Raw genomic sequence first — 18,371 nt, 5'->3', positions numbered from 1 at the left:
TGCTGCCTAGGCAGGTGCTCCAACACTTGAGCTACCTCCCCCAGCCTTGACTAGTCCTTTTTCCTTTTGTTTTGCCTTTGACCTCAATCCCCCTATCTATGATTTACATATAATCTTAGGTTAGAGAATTGACCTGTAGCAATCCTGTAATTTGGGATTACACTTGGTTTATTGGTTGAGATGAAGGTCTCTCTACCTCTGCTGAGGCTAGCCTTAAACCAAAATCTCCCTCAGCTTCTGAGTAGCTTGTATTACTCAAGAGCCACCTTACCCTGCCTCCCAAACATCTGTGATACTACTTCCTCAAGACTCTTCGTCTTGAGTGTCTCTGCTACCACCTGTGCATGTCAAGTGACTGTGCTTCTCTTTCCCTTTTTGATTTCTCCCTTAAATCCTATTTTGCCAAATAAACCCTACTTAAACTTACCCATCAAAAAAGACTCATTGGAGTGTCTTTCTGAAGTGTGAGTATATCACTTCTCCCCCTAAAGAATGAATACAGAGTAAAAGAAGCTCAGGGACCGTTCTCAAGCCCTGAGTTCAAGCCCCAGGACTGGCAAAAAAAAAAAAAAAAAAAGAAAAAAAAAGAATGAATACAATCACATATGTATATGCAGAGAGGTGTATGTTTGAATAATGAATAATGAATAATGAATGAATAGATGATTTACCAGCTATTTGGATGCCTGATTCCTTAGCTTGGCATTCAAAGGCCATGCCTGTTTTTTCTTTCTAATCCTTTACAATGAAAGTTTGCCATCTTTTCCTATTATCCCCCAAACTGTACTTTAGATTTAATCTTCCTCTTTGTAGATATCCTTTCTTACATTTTTTTCCCTACTTCATTCTGTGATTATACCTCTGTTTAGTTCTTGTCAAAATTACCTTGATTCCCATTTTACTTATGTAGGTGTCTGTGTGTCCCACAAGGTAAATTAGAGATTCTAGAATGTATAAGGTAGATATTTTCTATATTTCTCAGCATATACTGTGTGTTGTTGATACTCTATATACAATTGTTTAAATGGATGGAAAAGTAAAATTTTGGGGAGAGAGCAGTTGTGTAATTTTTGTAAGGATAATATATATATATATATATATTTTTGGCCAGTCCTGGGCCTTGGACTCAGGGCCTGAGCACTGTCCCTGGCTTCTTCCTGCTCAAGGCTAGCACTCTGCCACTTGAGCCACAGCGCCGCTTCTGGCCGTTTTCTGTATATGTGGTGCTGGGGAATCGAACCTAGGGCCTCGTGTATCCGAGGCAGGCACTCTTGCCACTAGGCTATATCCCCAGCTCATGGGATAATATATTGTTCTTGTAAAATTCAAAGAAAAGCTTCTTTTTTTTTTTTTTTAAAAGTTAGTAGGCAAGGGGCTGGTGGCTCATGACTGTAATCATAGCTACTCAGGAGGCTGAGATCTGAGGATTGCGGTTCAAAGCCAGCCTGGGCAAGAAAGTCCTTGAAACTCTCATCTCCAATTAACCACCCAAAAACCAGAAGTGGTGCCATGGCTCAAGTGGTAGAGCACTATCCTTAAGCTGAGGAGCTTAGGTACAGTTCCCAGGCCCAGAGTTCAAGCCCCATGACCAACAACAGCAAAAAGTTAGCAGATGTGAGGTCCTAAATTCAATCACAGCACCACCCTCCAAAAAGTTACCCCCAAATCTGACTCACCAAATCACATGTAGTTAATTATACCATATAAATAAGCCATAATTATTTCAATCATCCTTCTATTAGTGCACATGTAGTTATTTTCTTTTTGTTTTAGTAGGAGGGAGGATGGTGGGTGAACAGTCTCTTTAATTTTTCTCATTTGACTCATTCTTACAACTGGGAGTACTTAGTCAAAGGAAGTACCTAATTTTATGTTTTTCTACTTAGGAAAAATGACTATTTTGGAAACCTTTTTACAAGCAGTATTAATAGAATACATAGAAGTAGTTATTAACATTATTTGGAACACTCCTTTTTGCAAGGTATCTTTCTAAGCACTTTATAGGCATTTCTTAATTCTTATAGCTTATTTCTTAATTCTTAATTCTTAGTAATGTGTAATATCCCTATTTTTACATGAAACAATTTTTAGGTACAAAGGTAGTCTTGTCTTTGTTCACACAGCTATTGAGTAGTGAGCAGAGATTTGAATTTCAAAATTTCTGACTTTTGAAAGTACACTGTATTATACAGTTCTTCTGTTACTCTTGTGTTTTTCTTTCTATATGGTCTGAATCAGTGATGGGTGCAACATGAATTAGAGTTTATTTAGTATGTTTTTAGGTTCCCTTAAAACCATAGTGCTGTAGAGAATAGTACTCATGTTTACATTGAACTTAGAAGATTTTCTTTATTAAAGTCATTCTTATTGTCTTACAAAGTAAAAAGATTACCTGATATATCAGTGAGTTAGGTTTGACCATAAGTCAGATGTTTATTTTATAAAGATTGCTTGCATAGTTGCTTTCAAAAAGCTTTTTCATTTATGGTTAATAACCTAGACACCCGTGGTTACAAATGTGACTTATCCTCTGAATTAATATATGGCATTTGTTAGCCAATATATACAGCATATTTTAAATTGAATGATTGTTTTCTATTTGATTCTTTCCTTGTTTACCTGAAATACATCTAGATCTGAGACTTTTGCTACCTTGGCCACATTATTTTGCAATTGTCCCATGTAATGCTGTGCCTCAAATGGGCTTCCAATTAGCCAAAAAATCGAGGAGTCTGTGATAGAGACTTAGATTACAGTATGGTTATATGCCCAACTGAAATTCCTGGTCAGTCTCTCTTTCCTGTGGGGTTGAATCAAGTGTAATTTTATAATTTCTATAGTAAGCATGTAGGCTGAAAAGGAAAGGCTGTATTAGAATTGGTTTTATTTCCAGTTCTGGAAGAGAAAAAGGATTTTTAAAAAATGGAAAGCAACAGCATCGCTACTGTTTTTTTTTTTTCTCTCCTGATTGTTGATTATTAAAACTATAAAACTACCCTATTAGCCATGCACTTGCTGCTCACACCTGTAATCTTAGCTGCTTAGAAGGCTGAGATCAGAGGATTGCTATTACTTGAAGCCACCCAGAGCAACAGTGTCTATGAGACTCTTATCTCCAGTTAACTACCCAAAATCTGGAGTGGAGCTGTGGCTCAAATGGTAGAGCAATAGCCTTGAGCAAAAAAGCTCAGGGACAGCACCCAGGCCCTTTGTTCAAGCCCCAGGACTGACAAAAAAAAATTTGTTGTATCTGGAGGTATTATGGCTAAACAAATGGTTTTCAAATTGCTGATATAGATAAAATGGAATTTAAAAATTTTAATATTTAAATAATTCTAAAAATTGGAAATTGTCTTTCAAAAAGATTTATTAAAATCATGCTGGTATATAGCAAATATTAATTTGAATTAACCAATAAACAAGAGCATATAGGAACATATGTAAGAAGAAAATATTAATTAATCTTTTTACTTTAAGGGAACAGATGCTGCTTGTATTGCTCAGAGTCACGGAGTCTGTACTGAAGATGTCATCACAAGCTTTTCTACAGTTCCAGGGGAAAAAAAATATGACTTTGGCAGGTCGACTTGCAGGACCACTTTTCCAGGCAATAAAAATAATTTAATAGATGGATAGATATGTAGTTCTTAAAGATTCATAGTCATGAATTTGTCATCTAGAGTGGGAGGCTTTAAATCAGAAATCTCTTCATATTTAAGGATCTTTTGTAGAGCAAATCAAAAGCTAATCATGTAAATGGGCTGTTTGCCATATACACAAACTCAAAACTAGAACAAGAGTGGAGGAAAGGCCAGGTGTGATTGCTCCTACCTGTAACACTACCTACTTCTGTGTGAGTCAGAGATCAGGAGAATTACAGTTTGAGGCCAGCCTAGGCAAAAGTTACCGAGACCCCATCTCAACAAATAAGTGGAGCGAGGTGTATGCTTATGATACTAGCTACTTAGGAAGTGCTAGGTGGAATGAATTTCCATCTAAGCCTGTCCCTGGCCAAAAACAGTCAACCCTATCTGAAAATTTTTTTAAAAAGCCAAAAAGGACTGGGAGCATGTCTGTAGTGTTAAAAGTATTTGCCTAGCGAGTGTAAAACTCTGAATTCAAGCCCCAGTACCACTAATAAATTAAATAAATATACAAGTAAATTGTTGAGGAAAAATACTAGGTTTCTCAAAAAAGTGTTAAAGGATTATGATACTTATTTTACCTTTTGTATGGGATGTGTCCATGGTTTCAAGGAGCTGACAGGGGGCTTGAGGAGCAGCAGTGGCTTGTTTTATGAGTTTCTAAATCTCTAGGATTATTAAGAGAAAGTCTTTAATTTGTTCCATGATAGTAAAAGCATAGTAAATAATCAAGGCTCATTCTTACTCAGTTCTGTAGGATTGATTGTCCTCACTTCTTAATTTATAGTGTCAGTATTTTTATTTTTCAGTAATTACATACTGTATTTTTCATTTTGAGGATATAGTGCCAATTTTAAATATTGTGTGAAGATAGAAAAGGAAATATTTTCTTAGACTGATACGATAAATGTAGATACATGGATAAAATGTTATTGTTAAAGGAAAAAGCTGTTTCATGTCTAGTTCATAGCACTAAATATGACCATTTAAATTGGCTTTTTTCTAGAATTTTGTTTGAATTGTTGGTATGTTGGGAGTTCACAATTGTTAAAATGAAATTTATTGTATATACTAATAATTGCCTGATCTATTTATCTAAGTTTTGTCAATTAAGAAAGGGTTGTGGCCTATGCCTATAATCTTGGTTACTTACCAGGCTGAGATCTGAGGATTGCAGTTCAAAGCCAGCTCAGGTGGGAAAGTCTGTGAGACTCTTTTCTCTTAATTAACCACCAGAAACTGGGAGTGGTGCTGTAACTCAAAGTGGTAGAGTGCTAGACTTGAGCTTTTGTGCTCAGGGACAGCACCCAGGCCCTGAGTTCAAGCTCTGTGACCAATGAAAAAAGAAGGAAAGAAAGAAAGAGAGAGAGAGAGAGAGAGAGGAGGAAGAGGAGGAGGAGGAGGAGGAGGAAGAAGGGAAGAAGGGAAGGTTATGGATATTATGTTAATACATTTTTTTAAAGAATTGGATATTTGGTTTGAAATCATATTAATACATTTCATTGTTACATCTGAATATTTGTCTTTATAGACTCTTATAGTTGCCTGGATCAAAGCAAATCTGAATGTGTATATCTCTCGAGAACTCTGGGACGACTTATTGTCAGTATTATCATCATTGACTTATTGGGAAGAATTGGCCACTGAGTGGTCATTAACTATGGAGACATTAACTAAAGTTTTAGCTAGGAATTTATATAGTTTGGATCTCAGTGATTTGCCATTGGATAAGCTGAGTGAACAGAAGCAGAAAAAGCATAAAGGGAAAGGTAAGAGTTATTCAGGCATGGTACATATCAGTTTGTTTAAATAACAGGAGAAAACCAAATCAGAGAAAGATGTGAGAATAAAAGTTCTGTTCTTCCTTAATTATCCCCCCTTCATTAAGCCTGGAGGCTTAAAAGTTCCAGCAGTAAAACATTTTGATACCTTTTAATTTTTCTTACCCCTAATATGCTAAACTTTAAAGACCTTAAAATAATCAATTTTAATTTTAAGAAATAAAGTGTTCTGGGGCTGGGAATATGGCCTAGGGGTAAAGTGCTCACTTTGTATACATGAAGCCCTGGGTTCGATTCCCCAGCACCACATATATAGAAAAAGCCAGAAGGGGTGTGTGGCTCAAGTGGTAGAGTGCTAGCCTTGAGCAAAAAAGAAGCCAGGGACAGTGCTCAGGCCCTGAGTCCAAGCCCCAGAACTAGCAAAAAAGAAAAAAGAAATAAAGTGTTCTAGCCATAGTTCATTAAAACTAAATAATTTAGAACCTTAAATATTTTGTTTTAAGAATTAGCCCCAAAATGAAAGGTATAACATGTCAGTCCTTTTTAGGTCAAGCAACTTTTACTTAGAGACAAAATAATTATTTTATTTTACTTAATTTAAAAAACACAGAATAATTATTTGGAAACAATTTTGGTTGAAACAAAGCATTCTGGAAATGTGAAATATTTGTCTAATGTCAAAAGAGGTGGTGATGGGGTAGTAGCATAGTATTAATACATGACTTTCATTTGTTACCTTTCCTTTGCTTTTTCATTTTTTATAACTTGTTGCCAAGATATTATACTCAAGTCATATTTCATGCTTAACCCTTTGTGTACTATTTTAAGAATGTACCTTATTGCTCCATTTTTTTCTAGAGTATTTTCCAAGTGGCTATTACTCATTAGCTTTCTTCCTCCCTCTCTTCCTTCTTTCCCTCCCATACCCACCCTCATTACTTCCCTCTTTTTCTATTTCCTCTCTGTCATGCTTGTCCAGACATCTTTATTTCTATGAGAAAGCAAGTGAAGAGAATTCATAATAATTTATTGTTAACGATGTATTTTTTAAAATTCTGCATTTTAGAGTATAATCTTATAATATCCAGCATTTTATCTTGTTAATATATAATTTATTGTAAGGCTAAGAATCTGAAGCAATATAGTCCCCATAAGTTGGAGATATTATAGATCATCTGCTCAACATACTGTATATTGAGATTGAAAATGTACATTTCTAGGAGTTGGACATGAATTTCAAAAAGTTTCAGTTGACAAGTCATTTTCTAGAGGATGGAGTCGTGATCAGCCTGGCCAAGCACCAATGAGACAGCGAAGTGCCACAACCACTGGCTCCCCAGGAACTGAAAAGGCAAGGAGTATAGTACGGCAAAAAACAGTTGGTATGTACTCTTAAAAATCATGAAAATTCAACAAGGCCAGTACATTTGTAGTTTTTAGAGACAACATATCAAACACAATTTCTTAGCATTGATTTTTGTTGTGAAATGAGCAAGTTCTGTAGCAAATTTCTTTTTACAGTAGTACTCAGAGTCCAATAACATGCTATATTGTCATTTTATGGTATTGATATTTATCATACATTCTTGTTTTTATATACTTTATTTTACTATAAGTATCCTTTTTAAATGATATTTTACAGAATGCAAGAAATAGAACTCTGATTCACTTTACAGTGCTCAATCCTGAATTTATAATCTCTTTATTAAATGAATATACTCAAATAGGAGAATTAGGCAAGCTAATTTTCACTCCTCTAGTTATATTAGCTTTACAACCAACAAGGTAAGGAATTCATCTTACTACTAGTAGATAGCTAAGGTCAGCATAGAATCTTTTGTTTGGTTCTTTGATACACTTAAGAAATTTCTATCATGTAAGAAATAGCAGTTAGGGAATGCTGTTGGGAAAAAATCTAGGGATAGGATCACTTACCGTATCATAGGTTTAGCAGCTATTTCTTATTCCTTTTCAGAGAAACCTTTGTAACCCAGTATAATTATACTAGAAAATGTGTCACAATGATAAATGAGGGTTTAGCATGACCTCTCTGTCTCTTAGTCTCTCTCTTTGTCTCTCTCTCTCTCCCTCTCTTGCCTAGGGTTTGAGCTCAAACTATGTAACCTTGATAGTCAGGCACTCTGCCAATTGAAACATGCCTCTAGCCCTCTAATCTCTTTTCTTGATTACTTTTTTCACTAAATTGCTAGGTTATTTGGAATAATTTGTCAGATCTTTCTAGGTTTTAAGTACTTCATCTCTCTGTAGTAAGGATGATAATATCTCTTTTGCTGGAAGAAAATTATGTTAGATCAAGGTTTATAATTTATGATTTTAGGAAAGGAGAATATTATTCATGAAAATGCACCTATGTTAATGGTACCAGGAATAAATATCATTAATGTTAAGTTTAAAACCATTGTTATATGGAAATATCTTCATTAAAAAGTGGATTATCCACCCGGTGCCAGTGGCTCATGCCTGTAATCCTAGTTGCTCAGGAGGCTGAGATCTGAGGATTGTGGTTCAAAGCCAACCCTGGCCAAGAAAGTCTGTGAAACTCTTACCTCCATATAATCACCAGAAAACCAAAAGTGGCACTGTGGCTCAATTTGTAGAGCATTAGCCTTGAGCTGAAGAGCTCAGGAACAGATTCCAGGCCCAGAGTTCAAGCCCCACAACCAACCAACCAACAAACAAAAAAAACCAGTGTGCTCAAGTGTTAAGCCTTATAGCCTGGTAAGACACAGAATTAGAAAATTGCAAAATTAAAGATTTAAAAATAATTAAAAGCTGTAATTTAAAATCTTAGCAAAGGATCACATTTTAAGAGTTGCCTCATGTTATCCAAATCACACATATAATTATATTAATTGTATGTACCAAGCTAGAAGGGTAAGAAATGATATGAGGGAAAGAGGATATTAGTAGATTAAAATTTTATAAATATCTTAGGAATTTCATATACAACTACTTTGGATATTTTTATTTTCTTTTTCAATTGTTCCCTCTCTGTCCCTGATGCTAGGGATTAAATTCAAGATCTACCACTTACTTACAATGCAATTGCTTTACTATTGAGCTGTATCTCTAACCCTGTAAATAATGGTTACTTCTGAAATGCATTTCTTCATTCACATTTACAGGAAATATTTGTATGTTAAAGATTTTTTAAGTTTGATTAAACCCTGGATTTATTTTTAATTAATTATTTAATTTTTTGGTGCCAGTTCTGGGGGTTGAACTCAGGGCCAGGGCGCTGTCTGAGCTTTTCTTGCACAAGGCTAGTACTCTACCACTTTGAGCCACAGTTCCACTTCTGGTTTTTCCATGGCTAGTTGGAGATTAGAGTCTCATGGACTTTACTGCCCATCTGGCTTTGAACCACCATCCTCAGATTTCAGCCTCTTGAGCAGTTAGGATTATAGGCATGAACCATTGGTGCATGGCTTGTCCTGTATCTTTAAAAGTATATTCTCCTCCCCCCACCCCGATTATAGGTGTAGTTTCTGCTTAGGATATAAAGTTTGAAGAAACATAAAGACTTTCTATTGAGAAGTAATCATTTATTCACATACTCATTTTTATACTAATGTGTAAAGTAAAAAATAAATTGAATTCAACTGAATGATTTCTGATGCTTATCAACTCTCCATAGCTAGCTTGTTGAGTGAATAAGCCAGTCGAGCAGATCCTAAAGCATTAGAAAGGTAACATGCATAAAATTGGAAAACAGTTAAAAGACATAGGATTTAATTTAAGATATTCTTTGGACACTTATTTTCTTTAGTTTTAAAACTGTAAGAGTACATGGAGTTTCATATGTAAAAAAAGTATGTACATTATAGTAGTCTTCTTCATCCCATTCCCTACCCTCACAGGATACCAGTCTGGAGACAACCACTGTTACTAACTTCTTGAGCATCCTTCTAAAGATCCTTTATGCATATGCAGACATATAGCATAATACCTCTATTAACATGAGCCATAGCTTTTTATACATTTGGATAAAAACAAATTTAATTTTTAATATAGAAGTCCTGTTTGAGGAAATAATGAGCAAAACAAAAGTCCATTGGAGCTTACAAGTCTAGTGTTTGGGGAAACATTTAATAAACAGATAAATCAATATATCAGATAGTAGTAGTAAATTATAATGAAAAGTAAAGCATGATAAAGGACTAGATGCCTGGAGGAGCTCAAGGGAGATCTGTTTTATCATACAGGAACAGAGACTTGAATAAAGTGAATGAGCTCAGTAGATACCTAATAGGAAGAAGTAAATTATCAGCAAAAAGAAAAATCTGTGTGGTGTGCTTCGATGTTTGAGGAATAGTAAAGTCATTATGGCTGAAGTGAAATGTGGAACAGAGAGCGAGTGAGTGTTGGGAGACCAAGTCAGTCTGTAATGGTGTATTCTAAAGATGATTATATAGTCAAAACTCTTAAGCTTCCTGCATTATAGTTTATTACATAGAAGTACCATAATTTTCTGGACATTGGTGTCTCATACCTATAATCCCAGCAACTCAGGAGACAGATCTGAGGACAACAGTTGGAAGCAGGCCCCAGGCAGACAAGTCTGAGAGACTCTTATTTCCAGTTAATCAGTATTTCTAGTTAATAAGCAAAAAGCCAGAAGTGGAAGTGTGGCTCAAGTTAGAGGATTAACTTTGAGAGCCAAGGGAGAGTGGGAGGCCCTGAGTTTAAGCCTAGTACCAGCACATACACAAAAAGTACCATCATTTAACGTGAATCACTATAAGACATATTTTATAGTTTTGTGCTAATAAAAATGTTATAGCCCAGGCAGAAAAGTCTGTCAGACTCTTATCTCCAATAAGCTCCAAAGAAAAAACCAGAAGTGGTGCTGTGGCTCAAGTGGTAGAGTGCTAGCCTAGAGCACAAAGGGGCTTAGGGACAGTGTCAGGCCCTGAGTTCATGCCCCAGGACCAACAAAATAAAATAAAAGGGGTTAAATCATGTTATTTATGTATACCTTTACTTCAATGCATACATGCAAGTGTAACTGTAGGTAAAAGCTGTAAATTTTGAAGTTAATTTGACTTTATACCATACTAATTTGTACTTCCATTTACAATGAAGAACTTCATTTTCTTCTACATGTTTACTATTCATTTTATTCCACATTTTACTCCACAATAGTAAGAATTGAAAAATTATCTGATCGTAATTTTAATATTTTTTGTGTATTGGTTTTGTGGTTAGTATCTCACTATATTTCCCCAGGCTTGTTTCCCAAACTTATGATCCCTTTTTAGGTTGTCAGAGTAGCTGAGACTACAGGTATTTACCATTATACCTGGCTATTATTCTTTTATAAAAAATGCAAATGAAACCAGGCACAGGTGGTTCATTCATGTAATCCTAGCTACTCAGGAGGCTGAGCTTTAAGGATCACAATTCAAAGCCAGCCCAGGCAAGGACAGTCTTTGAGACTCTTTATCGCCAGTAAAACTACCAGAAAGCCAGAAGTTGAGCTGTGGCTCCAGTGATAGAGCACTAAGCTGGAGTGAAAAAATCTCAGGTACAACACCTAGGCCTTGAGTTTAAGCCCTAGGATGGCATCCCTACACCATCCCCCCCCCCCAAAAAAAAAAAAAAAGCTACAGAGAGGACTGGGTGCAGTGGCTGACATCTATTGTCCCAGCTATTCTACAGGTAGATATTGGGAGGACCACAATTTCAAGGCTAGCCCAAGCAAAAAGTTAGCAGGACCCCATTGCAACAGAAAGCTGGACATGGTGGTATACATTTATAATTCCAGAGGTATGAGATATTTAGGGAGAAAAGTCAGGGTCTAAGTCCCCTAGACAAAAATGAGATATCTGAAAGCAAACTAATAGCAAAAAGGCCTGGAGGTATGGTTCAAGTAGTAGAGTACCTGTCTATCAAATGAGATGCTCTCCCTGAGTTCAAACCCTAGTACTACCGAAAAAGAGGTGAAATCTGCAAAAAAGAGAAAACTAGATCATTTGCAAAGAGAATGACATTAAATACTGTTCTAAGCACCAACAGTGGGAGACATAGTAGTGTCCTCATACAGTTGTACACTAAACAAAACTTGCTTTCAAATACGAGATTAAGTACAAAACCTTTTTTTTTAAATGCTGCTAACTGGAGCAAATGAAGTTCCTTTGATAAAGAATGTCAGAACAGAAAAGTTAGAGCAGAATTAAGGTCTGAGATAGAAGAAATGACCTAAGAAATGAGTAGATGTGTAGACAAACTAAATGCTTCTAGGTATAATCATTCTTTTGGAATTAGAATAAAGAACAAATTAAAATATGGTCAGTTCATGTAATATCAGAGTTTAGTAAGAATATAAGTGTTCTGAAAGTATTTGTTTTGTTTATGTTGGTGTGTAGGAGCTGGTGGCATTACAGCATTTACTTTAAATTTGAAAAATAACTAAGAAAAATACAACTCAATTTAAAAATAGGAAAAGGATTTGAATGGACATTTCTCCATAGAAGATATACAAATGGCCAATATGCATGTGCTCTATATTAACTATTATTGAAATACCAGTGAAAATCACAATGAGATAGACTGTCTGTCTATCTCTCTCTCTCTGTCTCTCTCTCTCTCACACACACACACACACACACACGACTATTGTACATCAAGTGGACAGATACTAACAAGAGCCTCTTTGTCCAGTTTTTTGAAATATAAAACTGTTCAGATTACCCAGCACTCTTCACTGCTAGGAATATATTCAAGAGAATTGAAGAGTGACTTCATTCATTTATTTTATATACTGAGGTAATAATCTTTAGTTTAAAGCTTAGTATCCCCTCAAAAAGTTCATGACCTTATCAGCTTGATGTTTATAAAGCATATGCCTAATTCTAATATTGAACCAACCCTCGTTTACTTGGATAGGGTATTCTGGTATAACTTCTCAGGATTCCAATATAACAAGTTGCATGTCAAAGCCAAAAAGAATTTTAAATCTAGCATTGTTTTTCAACAGGGAAATAATCTAATAAAAGTAGTTTTTTCAGTGATAAATTTAAGATATTGTACCTTAGAATTTAAGAAGCAACAGACTGAAGTGAAGAAAAATTCTGAAAAATACTTATAAGTGATTTGAAAACTTTATTTGGAGAAAATACAAAATTGCTCTTTAAATCCATATTAGATTTGGTCTTAGAATTAAATTTCATTAAGAAGAATAGCTCTTAATGAGTTGCCTAGATAAAATACTAAATATGGTACAAAAATTACTTTTAGTTATAGTACTGAGTTCTTTGCTGCAGTGTTTTCATTCAATAGGACTTCTCAGTTCTTGGTTTTGAAGCTGAAAGTGTCTATTTTTTTTAATGTTGTTCCACTGTAATTGCTGATAAAGAAAGCATTTTCCTGCTTTACACCAAAAGTTTTACATTCAAGATGTGTGTGTTCTCTGATTTCTTTTCTTACAGCTTGCCAGTATTTGTTGTGCTGAAATGTTTTAATTTAAACTTTCCTTCCTTTGTATCTTTTAGTTTTCTCTGTTGCTGCTTTTTCTGTGACACAAGCCTTTCATTATAGTCACTCTTCTTTTTTTCCTTCCCCACTTCTTTCTTTTCCTTTTTTAAAGCCATGAGAAGCCGATCCATTGGTGAATGCGCTCTGCCATCGGCCTATATACGCAGTGCTAAAAGTGCTCCTGTTCTGATCCATACTTCCAAACCCTTCTTGCCTGATATTGTTCTCACTCCCCTTTCTGATGAGCTTTCAGGTAGTGCCACCTCTGCTAATTTCTGCATCACCCTTTTCACTGACAATCCTCTGCTTTCAAATTTTGCTTAATCAAATCAACTCTTCAGTTAATTTCTTGGGGGAGGTGTGGAAAACTGGGAAATAATTGAGAAATCAACATTTTGAGTTATTTGAACTCTAATGCTGTCTTTGCAGTTCATTCTGGAAGTGCTAAGTTTAGTGCTGTGCCAATGGACAATATTACTGGATATGAATAGCCAATTTTCTCCTTTATGTTTGATTTTTTACGTAGGTGGTTAAATAGTATTGGATATTGCTATTAATATTACTAGAACTTTGACTTTAAATTTCTCCTTGTTTTGACTAACAGTGTGGCAAATCTTGAATAATTACTTCATCTTCTATAATAATGGAATTAGGCAAGGGCAATCAGCTAATGAGAAAAGAACATAAATTTTAATGTCATTTTAAAATATTTATGTTAGCTATGACAGTACATAGATAATTGTGAACACCTGACTTTTAAGTTGCTTGAAAAACGTGCCCAGCTTCTTATTCTACTTAGGTCCTTTATCTTCAGTAAGGATGGCCTGCTCAACTAACATATAGTAAAGTGCATATACTTTGACTCAGTTCAGTGAGCAATGAAAATTATATACTTCCTGGTATTCCATCACCCAAACAAAAATTTGAAGGTTTACATTATGCTACTCTCTGTGTTGCTAACCTTCCACTCACCACCTCTGCACACACCAGTCTTTACTTTCCATCACCATAGATTGCTTAGGTTAGTCACTGAATTTTTTTTTTATCTAAAAAATGCATACACCACTGTCTTTTTGATAGAAGTAAACTTACATTGAATATGGCTTAAATATTTCATGTCTTAATGGATGGAAAGGATTTGTGAGAGAAGGTGTATTTGTATTCATACTGATACTTCAGGTAACATAACTTCTTCCATTCCTAGTCCCATTAATGTCAGATACTTTGTAAATCTACAGGGGTCAGATAATTGAGAATTATCTATATGTAGATATATAAACTTATCTATATGACTTATGCTTGATATTCTTTGAGAATATTGTAAGCGACAGAACTTATCAAAATTCACAAATAAGCACTTATTGGATATGTTTGTTCTCTAGTTTAGGATACATTGCTATTATAATATAAAAATGCTACATTCAAATATTTTAATGCTGTTTCTGAGAAGTCTTTAGTTATAGTTTGAAACCGTAATATAATTAGAGATGCTTTATAACTAAATTGGCATTTGGTTTTGAAGTTTGATAGCAATCATAAGAATTTGACCTCCATCCAGGCACCAGTGGCTCATACCTCTTATCCTATCTACTCGTGAAACTGATCTGAGGATCACAGTTCAAAGCTAGCCCAGGCAGGAAAGTCCATGAGACTTGTATCTCCAATTAACCACCAGAAAACTGGAAGTAGTGTTCTGGCTAGAGTGCTAGCGTTGTGAGCTAAAGAGCTCAGGGACACCACTCAGGCCCAGAGTTCAAGCCCCACGACAGACAGACAGACAGACAGAAAGGAAGAAAGAAAGAAAGGAAGAAAGAGAATTTGACCTCAATCTAAACTGAGAATGCTTATTGACATTTAACATATGAATGAATAAATTTTATAACAGTAAAATTAGGCAACTTGAATATTTTAGGGTATTACTATTAAAAAGTAAGAAGATAAGGGCTAGGAATGTAATGTGGCTTGGTGGTAGAGTGCTCACCTAGCATGCTTGAAGCCCTGGGTTTGATTCCTCAGCACCACATACACAGAAAAAGCCAGAAGTGGCGCTGTGGCTCAAGTGGTAGAGTGCTAGCCTTGAGCAAAAAAGAAGCCAGGGACGGTGCCCAGGCCCTGAGTCAAAGCCCTAGGACTAGCAAAAAAAAAAAAAAAAAAAGGAAGGTCAAAACATATATGGGATAAGTCATATAATGGAAATATTAATAGATTATTATTATAAATCATATAAATCTTAAATGGTTAAAATAACACATTTTATTATGGTGCTTGCCTACAAACAAATAATTAGGGTACATTGTCTCTTTAGTGCTCCATTTAAGCACTGTGGACCTTTCCCATGTGCGTAGCACAGCTTTTGGTGGCTTATATCAAATATGATTTAGTTAAATTGCCAGGCACTCCACACCTGTGATTTTAGCTACTCAGAAATATTTATTGTTTTATAATATTATTTTATAATAGTAATAATTAGTATTTAAATTATGAAACAAAACAGTGTTTCTATCTTATAACTAAATTTGTATGTAGGTAATATGAAAGTCACAGTTTATTGTAAACCTCTTCTAGATACTTTTTTTAACTTCAGGTTTTAAAGAGTGTATGTAAGACATTTAATACAAACTATTTTTAATTTGTTTAGAAAAATAAAAGTGTGTCTTAGCCAATTTTGTGTGCTAATAGGATTTTGAACTCAGGGCTTCTAGTTTGCAAGGCAAGTTCTCTGCTACTTGAGCCATGCCCCCAGTCCTTTTTGTTTAATTTACGTATCAGATAAGAGCTTGTATTTAGGATCTATCTAGACCATAATATATAATGTATTTAGGATCTATCTAGTTCATAATATATAGCCTGGTTAATGTTTTGGGATTGATTACTTTTTTAAAGTGTTATATTTTAATTGAGTTCTATGGAACAAAATATTTTAATCTTTCTACTTCTGTTTTCTTCCAAATGAAAGAAGGTATGTTTTTACTCACTTATCATATCTAAAAGCATATCCTGTTATACATAATCAAGGAATTTTTTTCCTGTCATCAATGTGCATAGGATATTCATTTTTATGGCCTGTCCACCTATGATCTACTGGTTATAGCCTAATTCCATGTTAGACTTTTTTGTTCAAACTAATTTAAGATGGAGATATATGACATATTCATAAAATACTGTTGTTTTCTTAATACAAAAATATGTTGAAACCGATGTCAGTGCCTCATGCCTATAATCCTAGCTACTCAGGAGGTTTGAACCCAGCCCAGACAGGCAAATCCAAAAGTATCTTATCTCCAGTTAACCAGCAAAAGGCTGAAACTGCAGATATGGCTCAAATACTAGAGTTCCAGCCATGAGAAGAAACATTGAATAAGAATGCAAGGTCCTGAGTTCAAGTACCATATTGGATCCTTGCCTCTTCACCTCCTCCAACCACCCCTTCAAGAAAACAGAAGAAAAAAAAAATGTTGGAGCTAGACAATAAGAGCTCATGCCTATAATTCTAGATACTCAAGAGGCTCAGATCTGAGAATCAATGTTTTGAAGCTAGAGCAAAAAACGTCCTTGAGACTGTCTCCTATTCACCAGTAGAATGCTGGGCTGAAGGTGTGGCTCAGAGGGAAGAATGAAGAAGGAATAAGGATCTGGAATCAAGCCCTAGTACCAACACACACACACACGTACCAACACACACACACACACACGAAAAGTAAGTTTTTCATTGCTTCATGCCCAGAATTTAAAAGTCAAGAAATCAATATTAGAATGGTGAAAGAATTGAAAGTGGAAGGAAGTTTAACAGGCTTAATCTTAGTGGCTTAAAATCATTTATTTGAGGTTGATTTTTTTGCTTTTAAGTCTTTTCATATAATTTTACTAACGCAGATACTCATTTGAATCATCTACAAATTAAATATCTAAAAATGATGCATTATTTTTAGTTGCTTAGATTCTCTGTAGTTATTACTTACTTTGAAGGTTCATTGCCATTGCTGCCCAAATAGACAAAAACTTACTAAATTTCCTGGGAAGTAACAAAAGTTATCTATATCTGTGTGAAAACTAATATAAGTGATTTTATGAATTCAGGATCCATAAAAATATAACTGAATATTAATGCTTCACCAAGAAAAGAATTTAACTTTAAAACATTTTGGCGCTTGTGTACATAATTAAAAAAATTTAGTCTTAAAAAAAAGAAAATCCTAGTCTTTAGTATTCTAGTTTCAGAGGCTATTTCCTCATAAAAATCAAAATATATTTTAATAGCAATTTTTAAAATAGAAGATATGCTTTCCTTCTAACCAATATTTATTAAGCCTTGTGCCATGAACTAAGTACTTCTCCAAGTATACTGTGATGGATAATACAGAAATTCTTAAGACACTTAAATTCTAGTAAAAGCGTTTTTCCCCCTACAAATTATAAACTAATATTCATACTTTAACACACAGCTTTAAACTAGCAAAGGAAACTTTTCTTTGAAATGTTCACATAAAAGCTATACTTTAGTACAGAAATAATTTTTGATACTTTAATGTTAAATATTATCAAGGAAATGCAGAGATAAAACTTAACATTTTTATAAAATTGTAACCTTTCTATGAAGCATTTTCTCAGTGTCCAAGGTTTTTTTCTTTGTTAATGGTTTTTCTTGCATTGCTTATTAAATTATTTGTAGTTCTTAAGGTTAAAATAATTTAAAGGGTTCTGTTTTTCAAATTAAAATAGAATTAAATTGCTTTGAAGGGCATTTTTTTATTCAATCAGATGTTGACAATTATTTTTAGCAATAAGAGCAGTTTTTGTATAACATTTATTTTGTCAAGGTTTTCATTTCTAAGATTCTTACAGAAATAAGTGACTGTTAGGTAATCCATAAATTTTCTTTTTGGTTATAGAATCTGTGTTTAAAAAGAGGTGTAACAGCCTGGTATAATGGCACCTTTAATCCCAACACTAGGGAGACTAAGGCAGGAGAATCAAGAATTTTAGGCCAACTTGGTTCCATAGTTAACTGTTTGGTTGTTTTTTTTAAAAGCAAATATTAGGCATTGGTGGCTCACTCCTGTAATCCTAGCTGCTCAGGAGGCTGAGATCTGAGGATCATGGCTCAAAGCCAGCCCAGGCAGTAAAGTCCATGAGATTCTTATCTCTAATCAATCCCCCCAAAAGCAAGATGTGAAGCTGTGTCTAATGTGGTAGAGCACTCGCCTTGAGCATAAAGAGCTCAGGGACATCCCCCAGGCCCTGAGTTCAAGCCCCAGGACCAGTGGGGCAGTGGGGGGTGCTGGGGGTGGGGTGGGAAGGAAGCAAACCACAAAACACATATGTAAGAAAAGAGTTTTTAGTGTTTCGTTGTTTAACAAGGCAGGTAGTATTTCTTTTTTGGAAGATTTAAATAATTTGCCAAAAACAAAACAAGTTGGACTTAAAATAATATATTGACTTCATTTGGTAG

The 18,371-nt window shown here is 34.9% G+C and overlaps 1 protein-coding gene across 7 annotated transcripts in view; it reads left to right on the top strand.

Moving 5' to 3' along the window:
* Ralgapa1 (Ral GTPase activating protein catalytic subunit alpha 1) overlaps positions 1-18,371 on the top strand; it is a 186,189-nt gene that overhangs the window by 56,629 nt on the left and 111,189 nt on the right. For 6 of the 7 annotated variants that reach the window (XM_048362442.1, XM_048362447.1, XM_048362445.1 and 3 more), the window contains 3 exons: positions 3,478-3,607; positions 5,176-5,413; positions 6,646-6,807. In XM_048362442.1, the coding sequence (XP_048218399.1) occupies positions 3,478-3,607; positions 5,176-5,413; positions 6,646-6,807 (530 nt within the window). Of the gene's footprint in view, positions 1-3,477; positions 3,608-5,175; positions 5,414-6,645; positions 6,808-13,034; positions 13,176-18,371 lie in introns of all 7 variants that reach the window. The other variant, XM_048362449.1, reaches the window with a different exon arrangement.

This window comes from Perognathus longimembris, chromosome 14 (assembly GCF_023159225.1).
Source record: "Perognathus longimembris pacificus isolate PPM17 chromosome 14, ASM2315922v1, whole genome shotgun sequence".
Lineage (NCBI taxonomy): Eukaryota > Metazoa > Chordata > Mammalia > Rodentia > Heteromyidae > Perognathus > Perognathus longimembris.
Note: the sequence above shows the minus strand (reverse complement) of the source record. Positions and strands in the feature narration are given on the sequence as shown.